The sequence below is a fragment of the Mirounga angustirostris genome, unplaced genomic scaffold (genome assembly GCF_029215605.1).
Source record: "Mirounga angustirostris isolate CCGP_5_RB_7025 unplaced genomic scaffold, mMirAng1.0.hap1 SCAF_4, whole genome shotgun sequence".
In the NCBI taxonomy this organism is placed as follows: Eukaryota; Metazoa; Chordata; class Mammalia; order Carnivora; family Phocidae; genus Mirounga; species Mirounga angustirostris.
The window spans coordinates 173,673,150-173,692,631 of record NW_026991712.1 but is presented as its reverse complement, the minus strand read 5'-3'; the positions used below and the strand labels follow the sequence as shown (position 1 = coordinate 173,692,631).

Here is a 19,482-nt window from a genome sequence, read left to right as displayed (position 1 = left end):
CTGCGATCCGAGCCCAGCCGTGTCTGGCTGCAAAGGCAGGTCTCCTCCATTGTGTTGTTGCGACTTCGCAGGCTCCCCTGTGGGGGTTTGGCCTGGAATAGACTTGCCTTTCGGGCCAGCGCTCCTTCCCAGCCACGGTGACTTGCTCACAGGTTCTGCTTCCTGGCCTCAGGCTGCCGGGGCTCACGGCGCCGGCGGTGGTTGCCTCCCCGGGTGTTCTGAACACCAGGCCTGCCGGCTACCCCGGGAGGGGGGGGCACTGAGCACGTTCCCGAATGTCCCCCAGGCCCAGGGTCTTCATTGGCCCAATGGAGACGAGAGTCACCACCTCGCGGCGGCTGTCATCCTGCAGGTCAGGGGCGAGACGTCTAAAGCGCCCCTCGCAGAGCTCAGCACACGGTGGGGGCCGGGAGGCGGTTCTTACTGCTCCAGGTCCCCCCACCTCAGATGTGCTCAGAGGACCTGGTAGGTGCCAGGCATTTCCTGTGGGACACTGGTGATTGCACAGCTGGGACCGGTCCTCCGGCAGGAGGTATGACCTCATGGTGCAAACCTTGCTGGGTGCTTTTGAAAGTCATCATGTCCCATGAATGAGACGAGGATGAGGCTGTGTGCCAAACAGGACCCATGGTCACGCCCATTTTTCACAGGAGGAAACTGAGCCTCAGGGAGGGGCAGGGACTTGTTCAGGGACACACAGCCCCTACGTGGCAGGGCTGGGAATGTGGCCCGGGGCCTCCTGGACTCCTGAGGCCATCTCTTAGCCATCCCACGGCATCACCAACCAGGGAAGCCCCGCGCTTGGGGCAGCTTGTGTTCCAGGGGTTTGGACGGTCATATTTGGGCTGAGGTGGTGGAGGCTGGCCTCAAGCAAGAGGGACAACTTGAACCGGGGCCCAAAGGAGAGGGGAAGTGAGGCGTGGAGCTGGCGTGTTCGGGGCTGAGAGCAGACCAGTGTGGCCAGGTTGGGCTGCGCTGTGGGACTGGGGAGGAGTGTCCTAGGCTCTGATGCTCTCTCCTCTCCTGTTTTACAGTGAACTTGCTGGACACGTCCACCATCCACGGAGACTGGGGCTGGCTCACATATCCGGCTCACGGGGTAGGTGACCAGCCGTGGGGCCAGCATCATCCTCTGTGAGCAGAGAAAGCCTGTGACTCATGCTCTTACCATCAGATAGATCAAAAGGAAGCAGATGCCCAGAGAGGTGAAGGGACTTACCCAAGGCCACACAGCAGTTAGAAACAGAATTGCTGATTCCTTCCCTCCCTTCCTCCCTCCCTCCGTCCCTTTCTTCCTATCTTCCTACCTTCCTACCTTCCTTCCTTCATGCAGACCCCTGGGATTACAGAACCAAGCCTGGTGCTGGGCTCCCGATTCTTAAGTCTAAGGCCCTAGGTGTGGGATCCTGATGTCTGTGTTCTGGGCCTACAGATTCACGCTGGGCCCCAGCCGGGCCTTTCACCCCTTCGGGATTGGTCCCCTCCCTCATGCTCTGCCTTCACCAGGAGCTGCCCGGGCCCCTGTTACTCTGTTCCCTAGAGTCATCTGGGCGGCAGCTGCCAGCAGGTGTAGCCGAGCCCCCAGGCCCCTCTGGCCTCCATGGTGACCCGGGGCTGAGCCCATCAGGTCTCCATGGGTCCCATCCTCCTGGGGAGTGGCCATGGTAGCCCCAGGACATCCAGAGACAAAGCTGCACTGCCCGGCCCTCCGCTTCTCTTACCCAGACCTGGGGGCAGGGGGAGGATCCATGAGCCTGGCGGAGGCCCGATTTTGCCACTGACAAGCGGGGTGGCCCTGGTGGTCGCCACCTCACTTCCTGAGTCTCAGCTCCCCATCTGTGGCAAGGGCTGAGCATGTGACGACCTCGTGGGCTTTGCTGTCAGGCGGAGGGGAGGTGACACCTGGTCTTGGCGCTGTGCCTGGTACCTGGTGAGCCCTCACTGAATGTACCGTCACTGTCATTGTCATTAGTGTGTGTTAGGGTTCTGTGTCACAGACCTTTCTTCCTGCAGGCATGCTCAGAAATGCACACACACATCCCCCCCGCCCCACAGACGCAGGCGTGTCACGTACACGTGACTTCTCTCGTGAACACTGGTTTCCACGGCTCTGGAGACAAGGGTAATAATATTAATAATGATGGTGACAATGACATCAAGAGTGACTATGTGTGAAGGGAGTGGGAGTATTTCTTCACTCTTCATCCGGGCCATTTGTGGCTGGCTGGGGGCAGGCTGGAGCCCCCCGCCCCTCCCTCTGGAGCAGAAAGCCGAGTCCGCTGTCATTAGCCCCCATGTACTAGGCTTCAGGAAGCTTCACAGCAGGCCACATGGGCCCAAGAGCCAGGAGGGAACTCCTTTCTGCCTGAGCGGATTAGCCCTGCCTAAGGGCAAAGGCTGGGTCCTTGAGGTGTCTTTACCTCCCTGGGCCTCAGTTTCTCCCTGTGACTTTCTCCTCTGTGTGTGCCCCAGGTGGCTGTCTCCCAGGGGTGAGCAGGGTGTGAAAGGGCTTGAGAAAGTGAGCCAGCTCTGCCAATGGCAGGGGGTTGACCCTTGAGGAGGGGACCGCCTGGCCGATGGCTGGGTCAGCTTTTCCCCCGAGACCCAGCAGCTAGGAAGGAGCGGGCCTGGCCCCAGGTCCTCCTCAGAGCTTAGGACTTGGTTTTTAGGGTTCCTTACAGGGAATTGTAAGGGTTTTAAGCAGGTGGGGAGCATGGCTGGACTTGTGTGTTCACTGACTATGCTGCAAATCGAAGGTTCTTTTGCTTCCAAGGTGCCGTGAAGCATGGCTCAGAGTTACCTTATCCTGTTAGAACAAATAGCGTATATTCACACAGCTCTGAGCAGTTCACAGGCATGATCTCATTTAATCCCCACGACCAATCCTGTGAGTAGGCACAGCCACCCCATTTCACAGATGAGGAAGCTGAGGCTCAGAGCAGCAAGGAATAGCTTGCCCACCATCAGACAGTTTCCAAAGGATGGACTCAAACTGCAATTGCTCGGGCCTAGAGCCTGTGTTGAGTCCCTATTCTTCTCTTTGGTCTATGTCCTCATCGTGAGAGGGTGGGAGGCCCTCCAGCGTTGTCTGCTGAGCCGGGGACCACCTTCCATCTTTATGGGGGCTGGAGATTGCGCTTGCCTGGAGGGGAAAGAAGGCTGGGTGAGATCCCTGGTTCCCAAACTCTAGACCTGGAACCTGTTCCAGGCTAGCAAGTGAGGCATACAGGGCCCCGTGTCCCCGGGGGTATGGGGAGGTGCCTGGGAATCTGGTTTCATAAGCTTTCCAGGCGATTCTCCTGCCCAGCTGGCTAGGGAGCCTGTGGACGTGGTCCTTGAGGCTCCATGAGGTTCCTCTGATTCTGAAAGATCTTAAACAACCTCGGAGCAAGGGCCATCCAGGGCTGTGTCCAGCATCAGCAGAGTGATTGGATTGTCAACCAGGGCCGCACAGCTTAAAGGCCAAGGGTGCTGCTGGGTCTGGACGAGCCCTTACTCTGCTGCCTCTGATCAGTGTGACCCAGGCAAGTCACTTCCCTGGCCTCCACCTCCCCGTTTATAACACGGGAATGAGCACAGAGCCTGCTCCGTGCACTTGTCATCCATGAGGATGCACGAAAGGGACATTTTCCTGGTGAGAAACCTGAAGCTCTGAGAGGTTAAGCAACTCTGCTAAGGTCGGGGGACGTCTGGCCCCAGGCCCCAGGCTCTTCATCAGGCCATGCGCCTCCCTCCACACGCTGGGACCTGCTCGTGGCTTCTGGTGAATTAACAGGCGCTAACCAGCACTGCCTTAGATGAGAGGCACATTCTGTTGTCCCCCCTGACCCTCAGCACCCCCTGGAGTAGGGGGAAGGGGCAGGCATCAGCCGGCCCATTTCACACTTCAGAGAGGGGAGGGGAGATGCCCAGGGCTGCACAGCTGGGGCAGGGCATTCTGTTCCAGACGGACGACAGAGCTGCAGAGCAATGGCGGGGGTTGGAGGAGGAGGGCACCGGGGCTTGGGGGGGCGGGGTGGGGAGGTTTGCCCAGGTGGAGAACAGGGCTCATTCCATCCTTGCACCAGCCTCCAGGAATTCGTGCCACTCTGGGCATGTGCAGCAGCCCCTGGGGCTGGCAGGGCGAGGCCAGGCCCCTGGCCTTGGTGGAGCGGCTGGAGCAGATCCGAGGGAGCTGATGAATTTATCCAGGTCCCTGGCAGGAAACAGACAGGGGACAGCTGGCTGGCTCTTTGGTGCTCCATTAACTGTGACAATGACTTTAACCCCAGATGTGGCACAGCACTGCCCAGAGGCCCTGGCTGCAGCGTGGGGTCCAGGGGGGTCCTGTGGGGGTAGGGGGTGTAAGAGGCATAAGGTTTTAGGTGAGGCTGGCACACCCTGGACCTCTTGTGCTGGGGTCCCTGGAGGCAGGCACAGGTGGACTGGGAAGATGCTGCCAGGTCGGCACCATGGCAGTCCCATTCCACTGGTGCCCTACTGTGCCAGGCCCAAGCCAAGAGCTTGGCAGCCTACTTCTCCTTTCATCCTCTCAAGCCTCGCTGAGGTGGGCCTGTCTGAGCCCCATTTTACAGATGTGGGCCCCGAGGGTTGAGACCACATGCTGGCCAAGATGAGATGAGATGGAGGGGCTTTCGTCAGATAGGAAAGACTTGAGACCACCGTGGTCCCCACTTCAGCACTTGCGGGTCACTCAGAACCCCCCAGATTCTCAGAACATCACGAGGAGTGGTTTTTACCTCCCCCATCCCCCTTAAGCAATAGAATCTCTAGTTCAAGGACAGTTGCGCATAGAGGCCCAAGAGAGAAGAGCAAGGCATTGCATCTCGGGCCAACCCAAGGCAGGCACCCAGAGCCCATCCCCTCCATCTGCTCTCAGCCTCCAGTCCCTCCTCAGGGCTCTCGGGAGTCCATGGGACTCAGCCCACTGTGACTGCTCCCGGCCAACCAGCATTCTGCAGTTGAGGAAGCTAGGGCCCAGAGAGGAAGAGCGACTTGCTCAAGGTCACACAGCAGGTTAGAGACCAAGAGGTCTTGACCTCTAACTCCAGGCCCGTTTCTCGGCACTGGGTCTTGCACGTGAATCCTCTGCGGCCGATCTGGGCTATCTGGTGCTCGCTGAACATTGCTTATTCTTCCTGGCCTCTCGGGGGCTCTTCCCTCCCATCCCTGCAAGAGCTTCCTGCTTTAGCCTGCAGGAAGTTTCCACCACCCCTTAGATGCCCACCCACTTTGGCATGGAGCCCTCCACCACCTTGTCTGTTGGACTGTGAGGCACTCAAGGGGAGGGAGTATTTCTAGAGTGTTCCTTCCTTTCTTTTTAAAAAGGTTGTGGTAAAATGCATATAACATTTATCATCGTAACCGCTTTTTAAGTGTTTAGTTCAGTGACATTAAGTATATTCACCGTGTTGTGTGACCGTCACCGCTGTCCATCTCCAGAACTCTTTTCATCTTCCCAAACTGAAGCTCTGTCCCCATGAAATACCAGCTCACCATTCCCCAGTCCCCCAGCCCCTGGCCACCACCATTCCGTTCTCAGTTTCTATGGGTCTAAAGACCTGATTTAAGCGGAATCATACAATATTTGTTCTTTCACAACTGGCTTATTTCACTTTGCGTAACGTCCTCAAGGTTCACCCGTGTGGCTGGGTGTGAATTTTTTTCCCTTTTAAGGCTGAATACTGTCCCATTGTTTGGATACACCATGTTTTGTTTATCCAGTCATCCAACGATGGACACATTTGGGTTGTTTCTACCTTTTGGCTACCGTGAATAATGCTGCTGTGAACTTGAGTGTATGCGTATCTGTTTGAGACCCTGCTTTCAGTTCTTTTGCATATATACCCAGAAGTGGAATTGCTGGGTCACAGGATAGGTCTATTTTTAACTTTCTGAGGAACCTCCACTCTGGTTTCCACAGCAGCTGCACCATTTTACACTCCCACCAACAAGGCACAAGCATTCCAGTTTCTCCACATCTTCCCCAACATTTGTTATTTCCTGTTGTTTAGATAATCGTCATCCTCGTGAGTGTGAAATGGTCTCTCGTTGTGGTTTTGATTTGTATTTCCCTAATGATGAGTGACGGTGAGCATCTTTCTGTGGACTATTTAACCATCTGTATATCTTCTTTGGGAAAATGTCTATTCAAGTCTTTTGCTGATTTTCCAACTGGGCTGTTCAGGTTTTTTGTTGTTGAGTTGTAGGAGTTCTTTATATATTCTGGATATTAATCCCTTATCAGACACATGATTTGCAGGTATGTTCTCCCCGTTCTGTGGGTTGCCTTTCACTCTGTTGATCGTGTCTGATTTATTTCTGAATCACTGATACCTGGCCAGGACCTGGCACAGAAGCCACCACATTCAGGTGTCCCACTGGTACTCCCTTGCTGAAGGATTTGAGGCATAGTCAGGTCCATGCATTAGAAGGATCCCTCTGGCAACTAATACGGAAACTGGACCCGTGGGCTCCCTGACTTACCCAAGCAAAGCTGACCCCCCGGCAACGTCCCACCCTGGGAGTGTTTGGAGCTGCCATATAGACACAAGGTTGGGTTTTGTAGCTTTGGAATCAATTCCAGTCCTGGCTCCACCACTCACGAGCTGGGTGACTTCAGACGTGGGGCTCGCACCTATTTCCACATCAGTAAACTGCAGCAAATAACACTTTCTCGGAAGGATGGGGCACCTGTGGGATCACATCTCATAGTCGTGGTCCAGTAGAAGGTCAGCAACTGAAGGGCAGAGAACATTCCGTCTTCCTCCCAGGGATGCCCCCGGCCCCGTGCGCATGTGGCAGGGACGACTGGCAGGAGGGGGCGAGGTGCTCACGCTCATTTCAGCGCTGTGCTCTCTCTGCCCGCAGTGGGACTCCATCAACGAGGTGGACGAGTCCTTCCAGCCCATCCACACGTACCAGGTCTGCAACGTCATGAGCCCCAACCAGAACAACTGGCTCCGCACGAGCTGGGTGCCCCGCGACGGCGCCCGGCGCGTCTACGCCGAGATCAAGTTCACCCTGCGTGACTGCAACAGCATGCCCGGCGTGCTGGGCACCTGTAAGGAGACCTTCAACCTCTACTACCTGGAGTCGGACCGTGACCTGGGCGCCAGCACGCAAGAAAGCCAGTTCCTCAAAATCGACACCATCGCAGCTGACGAGAGCTTCACGGGTGCCGACCTGGGCGTGCGGCGCCTCAAGCTGAACACGGAGGTGCGCGGCGTGGGCCCCCTCAGCAAGCGCGGCTTCTACCTGGCCTTCCAGGACATTGGCGCGTGCCTCGCCATCCTGTCTCTCCGCATCTATTACAAGAAGTGCCCCACTATGGTGCGCAACCTGGCTGCCTTCTCGGAGGCGGTGACGGGTGCCGACTCGTCCTCGCTGGTGGAGGTGCGGGGCCAGTGCGTGCGGCACTCCGAGGAGCGGGACACGCCCAAGATGTACTGTAGCGCTGAGGGCGAGTGGCTGGTGCCCATCGGCAAGTGCGTGTGCAGCGCCGGCTACGAGGAGCGGCGGGATGCCTGTGAGGGTGAGCGGGCCGTGCGGGGGCGGCCAGCGGGCCTGGGGCTCAGTCCGGGAGGGGGCTGCCCGGCTGTGGGGGGGGCATTGCGGGCAGCATGCGCTGGGGGGCAACAGCATCTGGGAAGAGGGGTGACCCTCCAGCATTTCCGTGTCAGCAAATACACCAGGCGGCGTGTGCGTGTGCGGAGCAGGGGAGGGAGAAGACAGGGAGACACATGACAGCCAGGTGCTAGGCTCTGTGGGTGTTGTGGAGACGTACCTCTGAGGACACCTGCAGGACTGGGCGTCCAGCTGCGTGAGGGGACAATACTGTGAGCTAACTTAGCTCAGGCATCGTTGTAGGCACTTTTCACGTGTTAACTCATTGAGTCCCCAGAGCTGCCCTATGAAATAGAAGCTACTGTTATCCTGGCTTTGTAGATGAGACTGAGGCACAGAGAGGCAAAGCAACTTGCCCAGGGGCACCCAGCTAGGAAGCCGCAGGGCTGTGATTTGAACCCGGAGGTCTGGCTCTGGAGTCCATGCTCAAAACCACTGAACTTGAGTGGAGGGAAGTGGCCACAGTCCCTGGGTGCAGGAGGGCAGCATGGGGCCCCTGGGAAGGTGTGCAGGCAGGGATGCCCGGGGAGCCCTGTCTAGGTGTGTCCCTGGGCCACCTGAACCGGCCTGCCTGGGTCTAGGGGGATCTTACCCAGGGACCTGTGGGAGAGGACAGCCAAGGTCCTTGAGAAGAGGAAGGTTGAGGATGGAACAGCATGTCACCTGTTCCCATGAGCGCGCTGCTCGGGTTCCCGCGCCAGAGGCCAAGAGCAGGGCCCAGACTCCAGGCTGAGTGTGTGTGTCACACTTGGACTGTGTGATGTAGCAGGGGTATCCCAAGCACCGGGGACACTGTGAGAGTTGGTTGGACAGACAGCTGGTGCCTCAGCTGGTTGCCCTCTGCCCTTCCATGGCTTCCCCGGGGGGCTGGACACGTGGCTGCTCAGCACTCAGAGCTTAGTGAAGCCTGCTGTTGGGAACCCTGGTCTCCTGGGGTGGGGGAGGATGTTCCTAGGCAGGGATCAGAGAGGCTGGGGCCTGGCCCCAGAGAGGACCTGGGATGGGGCCCGTCCCTCAGCCCCAAGCGGGCAGGAAAGACCCCTTGGTGCTCACAGGGCAGAGTAGGGCACGGGCTGAGAATTTCGGGTGGTGCTCAGGGTAGTTCTCTGGGATCAGGATACTCCATCCAGCCACCAGGCCCCTTCCAGCCCCTCTCTGGGGCTCTCCGGTTTCCGTAAGAAATCCTTCACACTCCCAACTGCTACGAGCCTTCACCTCTAGGGGACCCTAACTTCCAAAGCACCTTCTGTGACGTTCGCCTGTTTCTGGACTTGTTCTGCCCCCTGTGGCCTCATTTGTCAGGCTCCCAGGCTTCCAGCCTCTTCTGGTTCCCATCACAGTCATCCCTGCACTTCTCAGCTCCCTGCTGGATGATAACCAACATCCCTAGTGCCTTTGCAGCTCACAAAGGGAGGCTCACACATCAACTCATTTGCTCCCTGGAGCAAGGCAGGTGTTACAGATCCATTTGACCAATGGGGAAACTGAGGCTCAAGAGGTAGCATCACTGCGTAGGCCTCACAGCTGGTGAGAGGTGGAGCTGGGACCTGAGTCGGGTCTGTCTTGCTGGGAGCCACGTGTAGGCATTTAGCTTATCTCTGGCCCAGCCTGACTGCTCTCCCCACCAGAGCTGGCTTCCAGCACCCCCTCCTGATGGGGACGATAAAGTCCCTCAGCAGCAATTTTCGAGTGTTTGCCACGTACGAGGCACATTAATAAGCACTTTCTCCTTGTCATGGCAGTTACTCATTCTATTGAGCACCTGGTGTATCCCAGGCATTGGAATTTAGGCACAGGGAGTCCCTGCACTCGGGAAGTTCACACACCTTCTCATGCTTACAGAAGTCCTCTAAGCTAGGTGGCATATCCCCATCTTACAGATGCGACAAACTGAGTCCTTCAACCTAAATCACAGAGTAGGGCTCTGATCCCAGGCTGGCTCCCTCCAGAGGCCTGAACTGCTTCCTCTGTCAACAGAGCCCTCTGCCAAATCCCGCTTCCCCCTTCCCTGGGGTAACAGCAGAACAGTTCTAACTAGTACAGCATAGGCCATAATAATCAGGCCAGCTGGTCAGTGGATCCCTGCTCAAGGTCAGCCACTGACGGCAACTCTGGGTTTGGCCAGCCAGCGCAAGGGAGCCATTTGTCTGTCCAGCGTGCAGTGGGGCACCCTTACCTTGGGAGGGAGACTGGTCCTCCTGATGGTGGGGTCAGAGGTCTTGGGGCCTACTCCAGCCCCTTGTTTGACCGGGGTGGGAAGTGGAGCCCAGAGAGGGAATGTGTCTTGCCCCAGGCCCCACAGCAAGTCAAGGACAGGACTCCTGGTAAAAGCTCCCAAGTCCCGAGCAGCGGGACCTTCCCAGGGCTGGGAGAGGCCAAGGCCATTCCCATTGCCTGGCCCTGCTGGCGTATTAATAAAAAATAATAAAGAAATGTTAATGCAGGGTTAGGAAATTGCAGCATATTTTGAATTTTACATTGAAATCACAATGCAACATAATTATGCCAGTTGCAGGATAATTACAGGTTTTATAAAAAATATTAATTCCTAATGCGCTGGAGGCAGAGAGGTTTGGGGACGGAATGCCAGTGGTAAGTCGCACGAGGAGAGACTTTTCTCACTCCTGTGAGTGGGATTCTGGGATTGTCTGTGTAACCTCCTTGGAAGAAGCAGCACGGGTCTGACACTGAGCCCCTCCACCAACGGGAGGCCCTGGCTGGCGGCCCTGCCGGGGGCCCCTGACCCCATCCCTCCTTGGGTGGGTAGCCCGAGAATGGCGAGATTGAGGACCAAGCAGGAGCCGGGAACAGAGTGGGGTGCCTTTCTGGGCTACGTGAGTTGTCCTCTCAAAGCTGCAGCTCCCCTCTGCCGCCAACCAACCTGAGAGGGACACCCTGAGGACCGTGGGTCCCCCTGGCCTTCTCCATCAGGCCGTTGTCTCTGAGCAAACAGTTGAGGAGGAAGGGCTGGGCTCCGGGGCCCCGGCTTGCCCAGCCTGATCTCACCGCCTTCCTTCTAGCAAAAGGAGGGGATCCAGAGCCTGAGGCCTGCGGCAGGGACCAGCCCACACGGTGACGGCCACCCTCCCAGCCTGCAGGTCCCCTTCCCCCTGCTTTCACCCTCAACAGCTCTGCACATACGTGGCCAGGGAGCACTTGATTTCACAGAGAAGACAGCGGAGCCCAGAAGGGACCAAGCCAGTCACAGGGCTTTGTGAGGCCTTACCGAGGCTGCCCTCAGGCCTCAGAGACCCGCAGAAGGACGTCAGAGCCATGGGGAGCCCGTCCAGTTTACCAGTGGGGAAGTGGGGGCCCAGAGAGCTCAAGTGACTGGCCCAAGGGCACACTGCTATAGGAGTGGTCGATTGGATCCTAAAGCTCCCAACCACAGCACCCCCCTCACGACACAGTGCCAGGCCCCGTGACCTGTCCCCATAGCTGGCCACAGTCCCCATCCCCCCAGTCTGGGCAGGGGAAAGACCTCTCAGAACATCACCCAACAGAGCTGCAGCCCCGAGTCTGAAGCCCTGGTTGCCGTCCTTCCCATCACCTGGATGCAGAATACAAACCACCCTTGGAGGCCCTAATCATTTTTCTATAAATATCAGAGAGTCTCGCTTCGGAGGGGGAACATGAGCGCCGAGCTCTTTTGCCTTCCTGACGGTGTTTAAAATCTGATTTAGAATTAATTTCCTTTGGTCATCCACCGGCAGACACCTTATTTGTCAAGTCTCAGGCTCCTGGTGGGGGCGTGGGGAGAGGTGGTAGGGCCACAGGCAGCTGCCGGCCGGGCGGGCGGCCTGGGCAAGGTGCCCTCGGCAGGAGCAGCGGCCCTGCCTGGCACTCGGCCCACTCGCCGGGCACACGGGCTCCGGAAGCGCCCTGGGTCGGCGGGCAGGGCCGGGCCCCAGCCCAGAGCTGCTCCATCTGTCTCAGCCATTAATTCCCGGCTCTGTCTCCAGGTCTCCGGGCTCCCCGAGGCCTGGTGATTAGTATTCTTATTAAAGATTATTTTATTTTCATTGCACGGATTAATCTGGCTTTGACACGTTATAGCCATATGGGTATTTGCAGAGCGTGTGAGAACCACCCACTGGCGAGCGGCAGGAAGGCCGGGTCATCTCTAAGCCCTGGACGCGTGTTGAGAGGCTGGTGGGGGAAAGGCCCGGGCCCCAGAGGCTCCCCACCTGGGTTTGCCTTCTGGCCCAATGGGGAGCCTTGGGCAAGGTACTCCAAAAGAGATGTATTATCGCCACCACACAGCATTGTGACTAAGTGCCAGGCACGGTCCTGGCGTGAATTCACATGTGCTCACTCAGGGCACCCTGGCAACAGCCCTAGGAGGTGGGTCCTATTATTATCCCCATTTTACAGATGAAGAAACTGAGGCCCAGCAACCTGCCCAAAGTCCCATAGCCTAGGTGAAGGGGTCAGACCAGAAGAGGAACCCAGGCAGCCTGCTCCCGAGTTTCTGCTCTTAACTGACGAGAACAAGATGAACTCTGTGGTCGGTAGGGACTCAGGAACTGTGGGCCATCTCGCCACACTTCCTTCATGCCACAGATCACACCAAGGTGTCACCACATGTTTTCTGTGTGCCTGTCACGGCCCAGACAGCTCCTTGAAAGCAGGACCAGCTCTTGCTTATCTCGGCTCCATAGTAGCAGCTCAATAAATTTGGGGTAAGGAATAAATGCAGGGCAGAATGAGCAAACGGTCCCCGAAATGCTAATCGACCTGGATCTGATCATGACAGTGAGGATTACTGTCATTCAGCTCAACAACGGGTTGAACAAATATTTGCTGATGAAGTGCAAAGCCCGATTTCCTAGGCCCCGAGGAAGGCTCTTCCGCTTGCCCCAGGACTCTGCCTCCTGGGGGGGGCTTCTGGGAGGAGGAAGTGAGATCATAGTGCGTCAGGTTGGAGCCCTACAACCCCGAGCTCCCAGCCCCCTGTCAGGCCCGAGATGTCTTGGGGTCTCTCCAGGTGGGAGGGAAGAAGTCTCAAAGCGGAGGTACATTTCCTTCAGCTCTCTAGCCTGTAGGCCCCGTCGGCTCTGCGGCCTCTGAGTCTGTGAAGCAAATGTGAGGGCAGAGTCATTCCTCCTGGTTCCAGGTTTTCTCTCGAGCTGGGAGAATTTTACAAATCAACTTGATTTTAGCTATTATAATAAAGAGATTCTTTTTTTTAAACGACATGACATCTTTTCAAGCGAAGCTTCTCTCAAGCACCAAGTTTTCCAGAATGGGACTTAATGGATAGAAATCCCATAAACTGCCCGGTGGTCCCTGTTGCAAAGGAAGTCAGGTCCATGGTGCAGCCGGGAGCCGCCCGGCTGGGTGGCATTCGGTCCTCCTGAACTCCCGGGCTCGCACTCTGTCCAGAGCAGATAATGGGAGGATTAGCTCACCTTGAAAACTCCTACAAGTGCTGACAGCTTCCGCTCTGAGCCAGACACTAGGAACGTTGAGATGAATAAGGCAGCTCTGCCCTTATTCACAAGGAGCTGCCCACAAACACCTCTGGTTTAGGAGGTGAGTCAGACATACAGATAAAACAGTATAGCTATAGTGTGATAGGTGGTGGTCCTGAGCAGGGGCTGCAGAATTAGGGCAGGGAGCGGTGGCCTCTCTGTACCTCCGTGCGTGTGTGTGTGTGTGTGTGTGTAGATGTAGAGAAAGGCTTTGTTCAAAGGGACAATTAAAATGAATCTTGGAAGAGTTCAACAGGTTGACCAAAGGGATAAGCCATCCCAGGAAGAAGGCACAGTACATGCAAAGGCCCTGAGGCAGGAAGCAAACTGCTGGATGTGGGGAATGGCCAGTCCTTTAGTTCGGCCTGCAGTTGGGGAGGGAGCGGTGACCCTGGAGGAGGCTGCAGGAGGGCTTCGAATGCCGGGCATTGCTGTTCAGGCCCTGGGGGGCCCGTGAGGGTTTGAACTGGCAGTCATTTTAGGGAGTTCCTCAACCTAGAAAGTCTCCACTCCCTGCAAGGCTGACTTGTTCTTATTCTTTAGACAAGACTCAAATATCATTTCCTTCTCCAGGAAGGTAGCTCCTCCCAGCACTCACCGTTTGCCACATCACCCACTTTATTTCCTTCCTGGAAATGATCACAGCCTCATTTACTGTATGTCTCTCCCTCAAAGAGGCTGAGTCCCCGAGGGCAGAGACCATGTCGATCTCGTTCACGGCTGTGTCTCTGGCACCCGGATCAGTGCCTGGCACAGAGTGGGCGCTCATGAATGCTGCTTTGAATGAACGGCAGTCAGGCTGGCAGGCGGGGCTGGGGAGGCAAGGCTGGAGGCCGGGGCATCCAGGTGAGAGATGATGCAGGTGTGGCGGAGGCTGGGGAGAGGGTCACATACAGGACAGGTGTGTCCCTGTCACGGTAACAGTGACGCAGGCTCTGGGAGGGTCGGGAACCTGAGATTCCGGGTAGTCATTGCTTTGGGAGCTTGGAAAAGAGAGTCCCAGGCCCCACGCCTGGCTCTTCTAACCAGGTGGCTGTGGTGGGGCCTGGAATCTGTACTTTGATGGGGGTCTTATCACCTGGGTCTCTTATCCGGTCACATTGCCACCTACCCCATTCCCTTCCAGCTTTCGTTTCTCCCCAAGTCACAACCCTTGGGTGCTTAGCCTCTTGACCCCCACATCCGAGGCAGTGTCTCACTCAGGGACCGGGGTCCTGTGATGGACAGATTGAGGCTGGAGACGGGCCTGGGCAGGAAGGGCCCCTGGAGGAGACGTGACTCTGGTTTGAAGAGGCTCTTTCCTGGGCCGACTTCGGGGCTGGGACTCGCCTCAGCTCTGTCCCCCACTAGCTGTGCAACCCTGTGTAAGTCACAGGCCCTCTCTGTGCTTCAGTCCCTCCATCTGCCAATGAGGGTGGGACCGGGTGATGCTCAGGGTCTGCACCCATGTCCCTTGGGAGATCCCTCTGGAAGTCCTGGGTCAGAGTGAGAGCTGTCCCGGGGCTGGCCAGGGCGGCCCGGCTGACTCCTCTGAAGCCGCCTTGTCCCCCGCAGCCTGTGAGCTGGGCTTCTACAAGTCGGCCCCTGGGGACCAGCTCTGCGCCCGCTGCCCTCCCCACAGCCACTCTGCAGCCCCCGCTGCCCAGACCTGCCGCTGTGACCTCAGCTACTACCGCGCAGCCCTGGACCCACCATCTGCAGCCTGCACCCGTGAGTACCGCCCTGAGCCCCAAAATCCTGGAGACCAAGACCGGGCCAGGACCCCGTGCTCCCAGGACTCCAGGGAGCCAGTGCTCTGGGAGTGAGGCAGGGACGGGTGGCTGTCTTGGACCAGGGGCCTACATAGGGTTGGGGGGATGACTCTAGCTCTGACTCCTCAGGGGTGGCCTTGACCTCTCTGGGAGGGGGTCCCTACCTCCTGTCCTATATCACCTGTCACCTCTCCAGGGACATCTTTCCTTCCTTCCCTTTGTCTTTCCTCTCTGCTTCAGAGGGCAGATGAGAGGAGCCTTTGGTCGTCTCCTGGCCCGGCAGTGATACTGATGTCCCGGGAGCTGGGGTGGGCAAGCCAGAGGAGCCCCCCGATCGCTGTCATCCCCGATGGACCGTTCAGAGCTGCCTTAGTGTGTGGGGGGCTGTGCGTGCATGGGTGTGTATCAGGAATATGCGTGGCTGCCTGCTTGGATGAGGGCGTGCGTGTGTCGGACTGTGTGTGTGCCCTGGGACACCTGCAGCGAGGATGACACGTGCGTCTGTGTCGGCAGCTGCTCCCATAGAAGATGCCTGTGTAGCGTGCGTAGGCTCGAGTGTGAACATCGGAGTCTTGTGCCCGTGTGGGTGTAAAGGATTGTTAGGGGGGTGTGTGCACCTCCCCGGAGAGCTTGATTGAATGTGCCTTGTGGGTTCTGCGTGTGGACAGCTGGCCCTGCAGGGGAGGCGTGTGGGCCTGGAGAAGTGTGCTCCCGTGTGCTCGCCCCCTGTGTACCTGAGGGGACTCCGAGGGGCTCTGGCACGTGCCTGCCGGGCTGCGCGACCATCTCGGCGTCCTGCTCACACGGCCTGAAGGGGCCTCTCACACTCCCATCCCAGCTCAGCCCACCCCATCTGCCAACCCCGGTCTCTTGGGGTGGGGTGACGGGCGCTTCTCACGGTTCTGACCTGTTCCGCCCCCCGGTCCATCCCAGCCTCAGTCCCCAACCTCCCTCTCCCCCCACCTCCATCACGCCGAGCCCCCAGGCTCCCTGTACATGGCAGGTGAGAGTGTGGGTGCACGCGTGCGCACACAAACACACACACACACACACACTCTGTCTCCCTCCCTCCCTCCCCTCTTCTGTCCAGACCCATGCATTTACCCCATGTGGGACCTGCCAGGGCAGAAAGGGTGGCTGAGTGACATGGTGACTACTGTGGGCTTCGCAGGCAACGTGAGCCCCGCTCTAGGTCATGGACACTTGTACTCAGCGAGCCAGACTCCAGTTTTCCTCCAAATCCACAATTCGGTGCCCTCAGGTTCTGGAAATCTTAAGACTGCAGAAGACTAGGCTTTTAGTATTCCATATTCTTCAGATTCTATGATTCTCTAGGATTCTGAGATTCTTCCCTTCTATTTTCATAAGATCTAAGAGTCCCTGCCTGGGATGCTGAGAACTGAAATTCTAAATCCCAGGGCTCCCCACAGCCTCCCATGTCCTCCAGACTCAAATCCCCACCCCCAAGAGCCTACCCCAGCCCCCAGCCCCAGCTCTCCAGAATCTCTGCACTGCCCAGACTGGGGCTCCGTGGGGGTGGGCTCACCCTGCTGCGGAGACCCCGCCGGGCTGCCCGGCGCCTCCACTGCTCTCCACAGCAGTACTCAGTGATGTGCCCAGTAAACCCAGTACAGGGGTTAAGGAGTGCAGTGTGGATCGCAAATGGCAGGGGCCTTTCACACCCAGGGTAGCTGCTGTGGGCACCCCCCAGGGTTGCCAGCCTCTCACCCTGCTCTGGATGGAAACTGGGAAACACAAACCCGGGATCCCTGTGGTCTGGCAGTGGGATGGTGAGGGGCAAGGGCTTAGCTTTCTGGACACAGACCTGACCCTGTGGTCCAGTCTGATGCTACCTCTGCCGTTAGGGAGCTCTCAGAGGCTGGAGAAGGCCATGACCTTACCCTTGAGGACCCCCCCGAAAATATCACGGGGGAGTCCCAGCCCTCCCCTGGCCCGATGGGGGGTTGGGGCTGAACCAGCCCAGATAAATGCCCTCCGCTGCCACCAGTCACTCTCTGCTCCCCAGGGCCACCCTCAGCACCGGTGAATCTGATCTCCAGTGTGAACGGCACATCCGTGACCCTGGAATGGGCCCCTCCCCTGGATCCGGGCGGCCGCAACGACATCACGTACAACGCAGTGTGCCACCGCTGCCCTTGGGCGCTGGGCCACTGCGAGACCTGCGGGGGCGGCCCCCGCTTCGTGCCGCGGCAGACAAGCCTGGTGCGGGCCAGTCTGATGGTGGCCAACCTGCTGGCCCACATGAACTACTCCTTCTGGATCGAGGCCGTCAACGGTGTGTCCGACCTGAGCCCCGAGCCCCGCCGGGCGGCTGTCGTCAACATCACCACGAACCAGGCAGGTAGGCGGAGAGGCTCTGTCCCGCAGCTGCCCCGGCTCCTGGCCCCGGCGGGATCGAGTGCGATCACGGGCTCCCTGTGGCCTTCCGGGCGAGGGCCTGTCTCCCCTGGCCCTGCCTTCCTCCCCAGGACTCGGAGCTCCAGGCTCTCCACGCCCTTAGAAGAGTAGAACACACCCTGTAGGTGGGAGGAAGCCAGCCAGGTCAGAGACAGGCTGGCCCGGCATTCGTAGGTTCCAGAACTTTCTCTCCGCCTCTGTTTCTTCCCTGGTGCTTTGGCAATAACAGTACCTTCCTTGGGTACCAGGATGAAGCTTAAGTGGGAGAAATGAACATGCTTAGCCTGGCACCTGGCCCAAGGTCCCTGCTCCATAAATGTCATTAAAAGATAAAATCACTCCGATTATCATTTTCCAGAACACCTGCCACCGCTGCCCCTGGGATGGATTTAGTTGCATTGGTTTGGACAGCAGCCATTGATCTCTGGGTTCCTAGCCAGTTGTTGGGCTGAGTTCAGCCCCTGGAGCCCCTCTCTTTCCCAATTCTGGCGGGTCCTGCCTGTCAAGTGACGGCCCGACCCAAGAGCCCACCAGCCCACGGCAGCTTCGCCATCAACAGCCACCCCAGCACACGTCTAGGACTGCTGTGGCCCTCGCCCCGTCCCTGGCCCAACAGAAACCTCACCGTGTCACCGAGGGGGAGACCAAGGCTCTGTGTCACCACGTAGGAAGTAGCAGAGTTGGGATTCGAACCCAAGTCTGTCTTGCCCCCAAGTGAAAGGGGACTCCCGACTGTGAGCCCAGGGCACCCCCTCTCTGATGCCAGGGCTTCACCCACTCGAGGGACTCTCATCCGGCCAGCGTTTGTAGGGCACCCACAGAGTGCCCAGCCTTGTCCCTGGGGCTGGTGACACGGTGGGAATAGGCCTGTGTGTCTGGTGCTTATGGCCCTGCCCTTGCCACTGGTCTCCAGGGAGACGGGGGCGGGTGGCTGGCTGGGGGGGGAAGGGGGAGCCCCAGAGCCCACCACCATTTCTGACAGCATCAGTATGCTTCATCACGGAGAGAAAAACCCTCCCTTGAAGGCACGCTCCCTTCTAGCCACCAGACCCGTTCTCTTCCCAGGGAACCTTCCTGAAAGAGCTGTCTGTGTGGCCTTCTCTGCGTCCTCTTTCTGTGAGCCTCTTCAGGCAGCTCCAGTCAGGCGCATTTCCCCAGCTGTCCACTGAAGCTCAGTGTCCCCACCTGGCCACATGCAGTGGGGACTTCTCTCCCTGGTCTTTCCTCCCTCGCGGAACACTTTTGTCTTGCCCCCATGCCCTGCCCTTCTCCATCCCTGCCAGCCCCTCTTCTCGAAACAGCCTCGGAAGGCTGGAGGACCCCACGCTTGTCCCGGACCCTCCTCTCTTCCCTATTCAGCCGGGGCCAGCTTTTCTGAGTGACCTTACCAGGGCCCATGGCTAGGAACCCCACTGTCATGCTGACATTTTGTCACCAGCACAGACCTCTCCCCTGAGGACCAGCCCCCGGCACCCCCAGACCTGCACCTCCCACAGGCCCCGCCCCAGGACATGGCACCACTGTTCGTGGGGTCGCTCAAGCCCCAAAGCGCATTGTCATCCGGACTCTCCCTCCCTGTCTCCGTACCACGTCCACCCACCTGCCAGGCCCACTGGGCCTCCCTCCAGGTGACCATCTCCGCTTCAGCCTCCTTCTGATCCATCTCTCTGAGCTCAGGCTGCCCTAACAAAATACCATAGGTTGGGGGCTTAAACCACAGAAATGTATTGATCACAGTTCTTGAGGCTGGAGGTCCAAGATCAAGGTGCTGGCCAATTTGGTTTCTAGTGAGAACCCTCTTCCTGCCTTCTGGCTGTGTCCTCACAAGGCAGAGAAAGAGAGAAGTCTGGTGTCTCTTCTAACAAAGGCACTAATCCCACAGGGAGGACCTCGCCTGCATGACCCCATCTACACCTAATCATCCCCCTAAGGCCATGACGACAAATACTATCAAGTTGGGGGTTAGGGCTTCAATGTATGAATTTGGGGAGGGGACACAGTCCAGTCCACAGTACATCCCCACCCCCATCCTGTGTTGTCTGGACAACCCCAGGAGCCCGCTCCCCCTCGCCCCGTGATGCCGTCTCACATCACATCCTGAATGAGCTTTAAAAGTGTAAGTGAGGTCTGATCACACGTGAGCCCTCTACCAGCTTCAGCCTGAGCTCAGATCCCACTGAGACCCTCCCAGGGCCAGGCCAGGGCGCACCCAT

The 19,482-nt window shown here is 58.0% G+C and overlaps 1 protein-coding gene across 1 annotated transcript in view; it reads left to right on the top strand.

The window, feature by feature from the left end:
* Positions 1-1,038: 1,038 nt before the first annotated feature.
* The window catches only part of EPHA8 (EPH receptor A8), a 29,576-nt gene continuing 11,132 nt past the window's right edge, over positions 1,039-19,482 (top strand). Inside the window, exons 1-4 of the mRNA XM_064587497.1 lie at positions 1,039-1,099; positions 6,871-7,534; positions 14,655-14,810; positions 16,878-17,213. Coding sequence (XP_064443567.1) covers positions 6,937-7,534; positions 14,655-14,810; positions 16,878-17,213 — 1,090 coding nt within the window. The 5' untranslated portion in view covers positions 1,039-1,099; positions 6,871-6,936. The remainder of the gene's footprint in view (positions 1,100-6,870; positions 7,535-14,654; positions 14,811-16,877; positions 17,214-19,482) is intronic.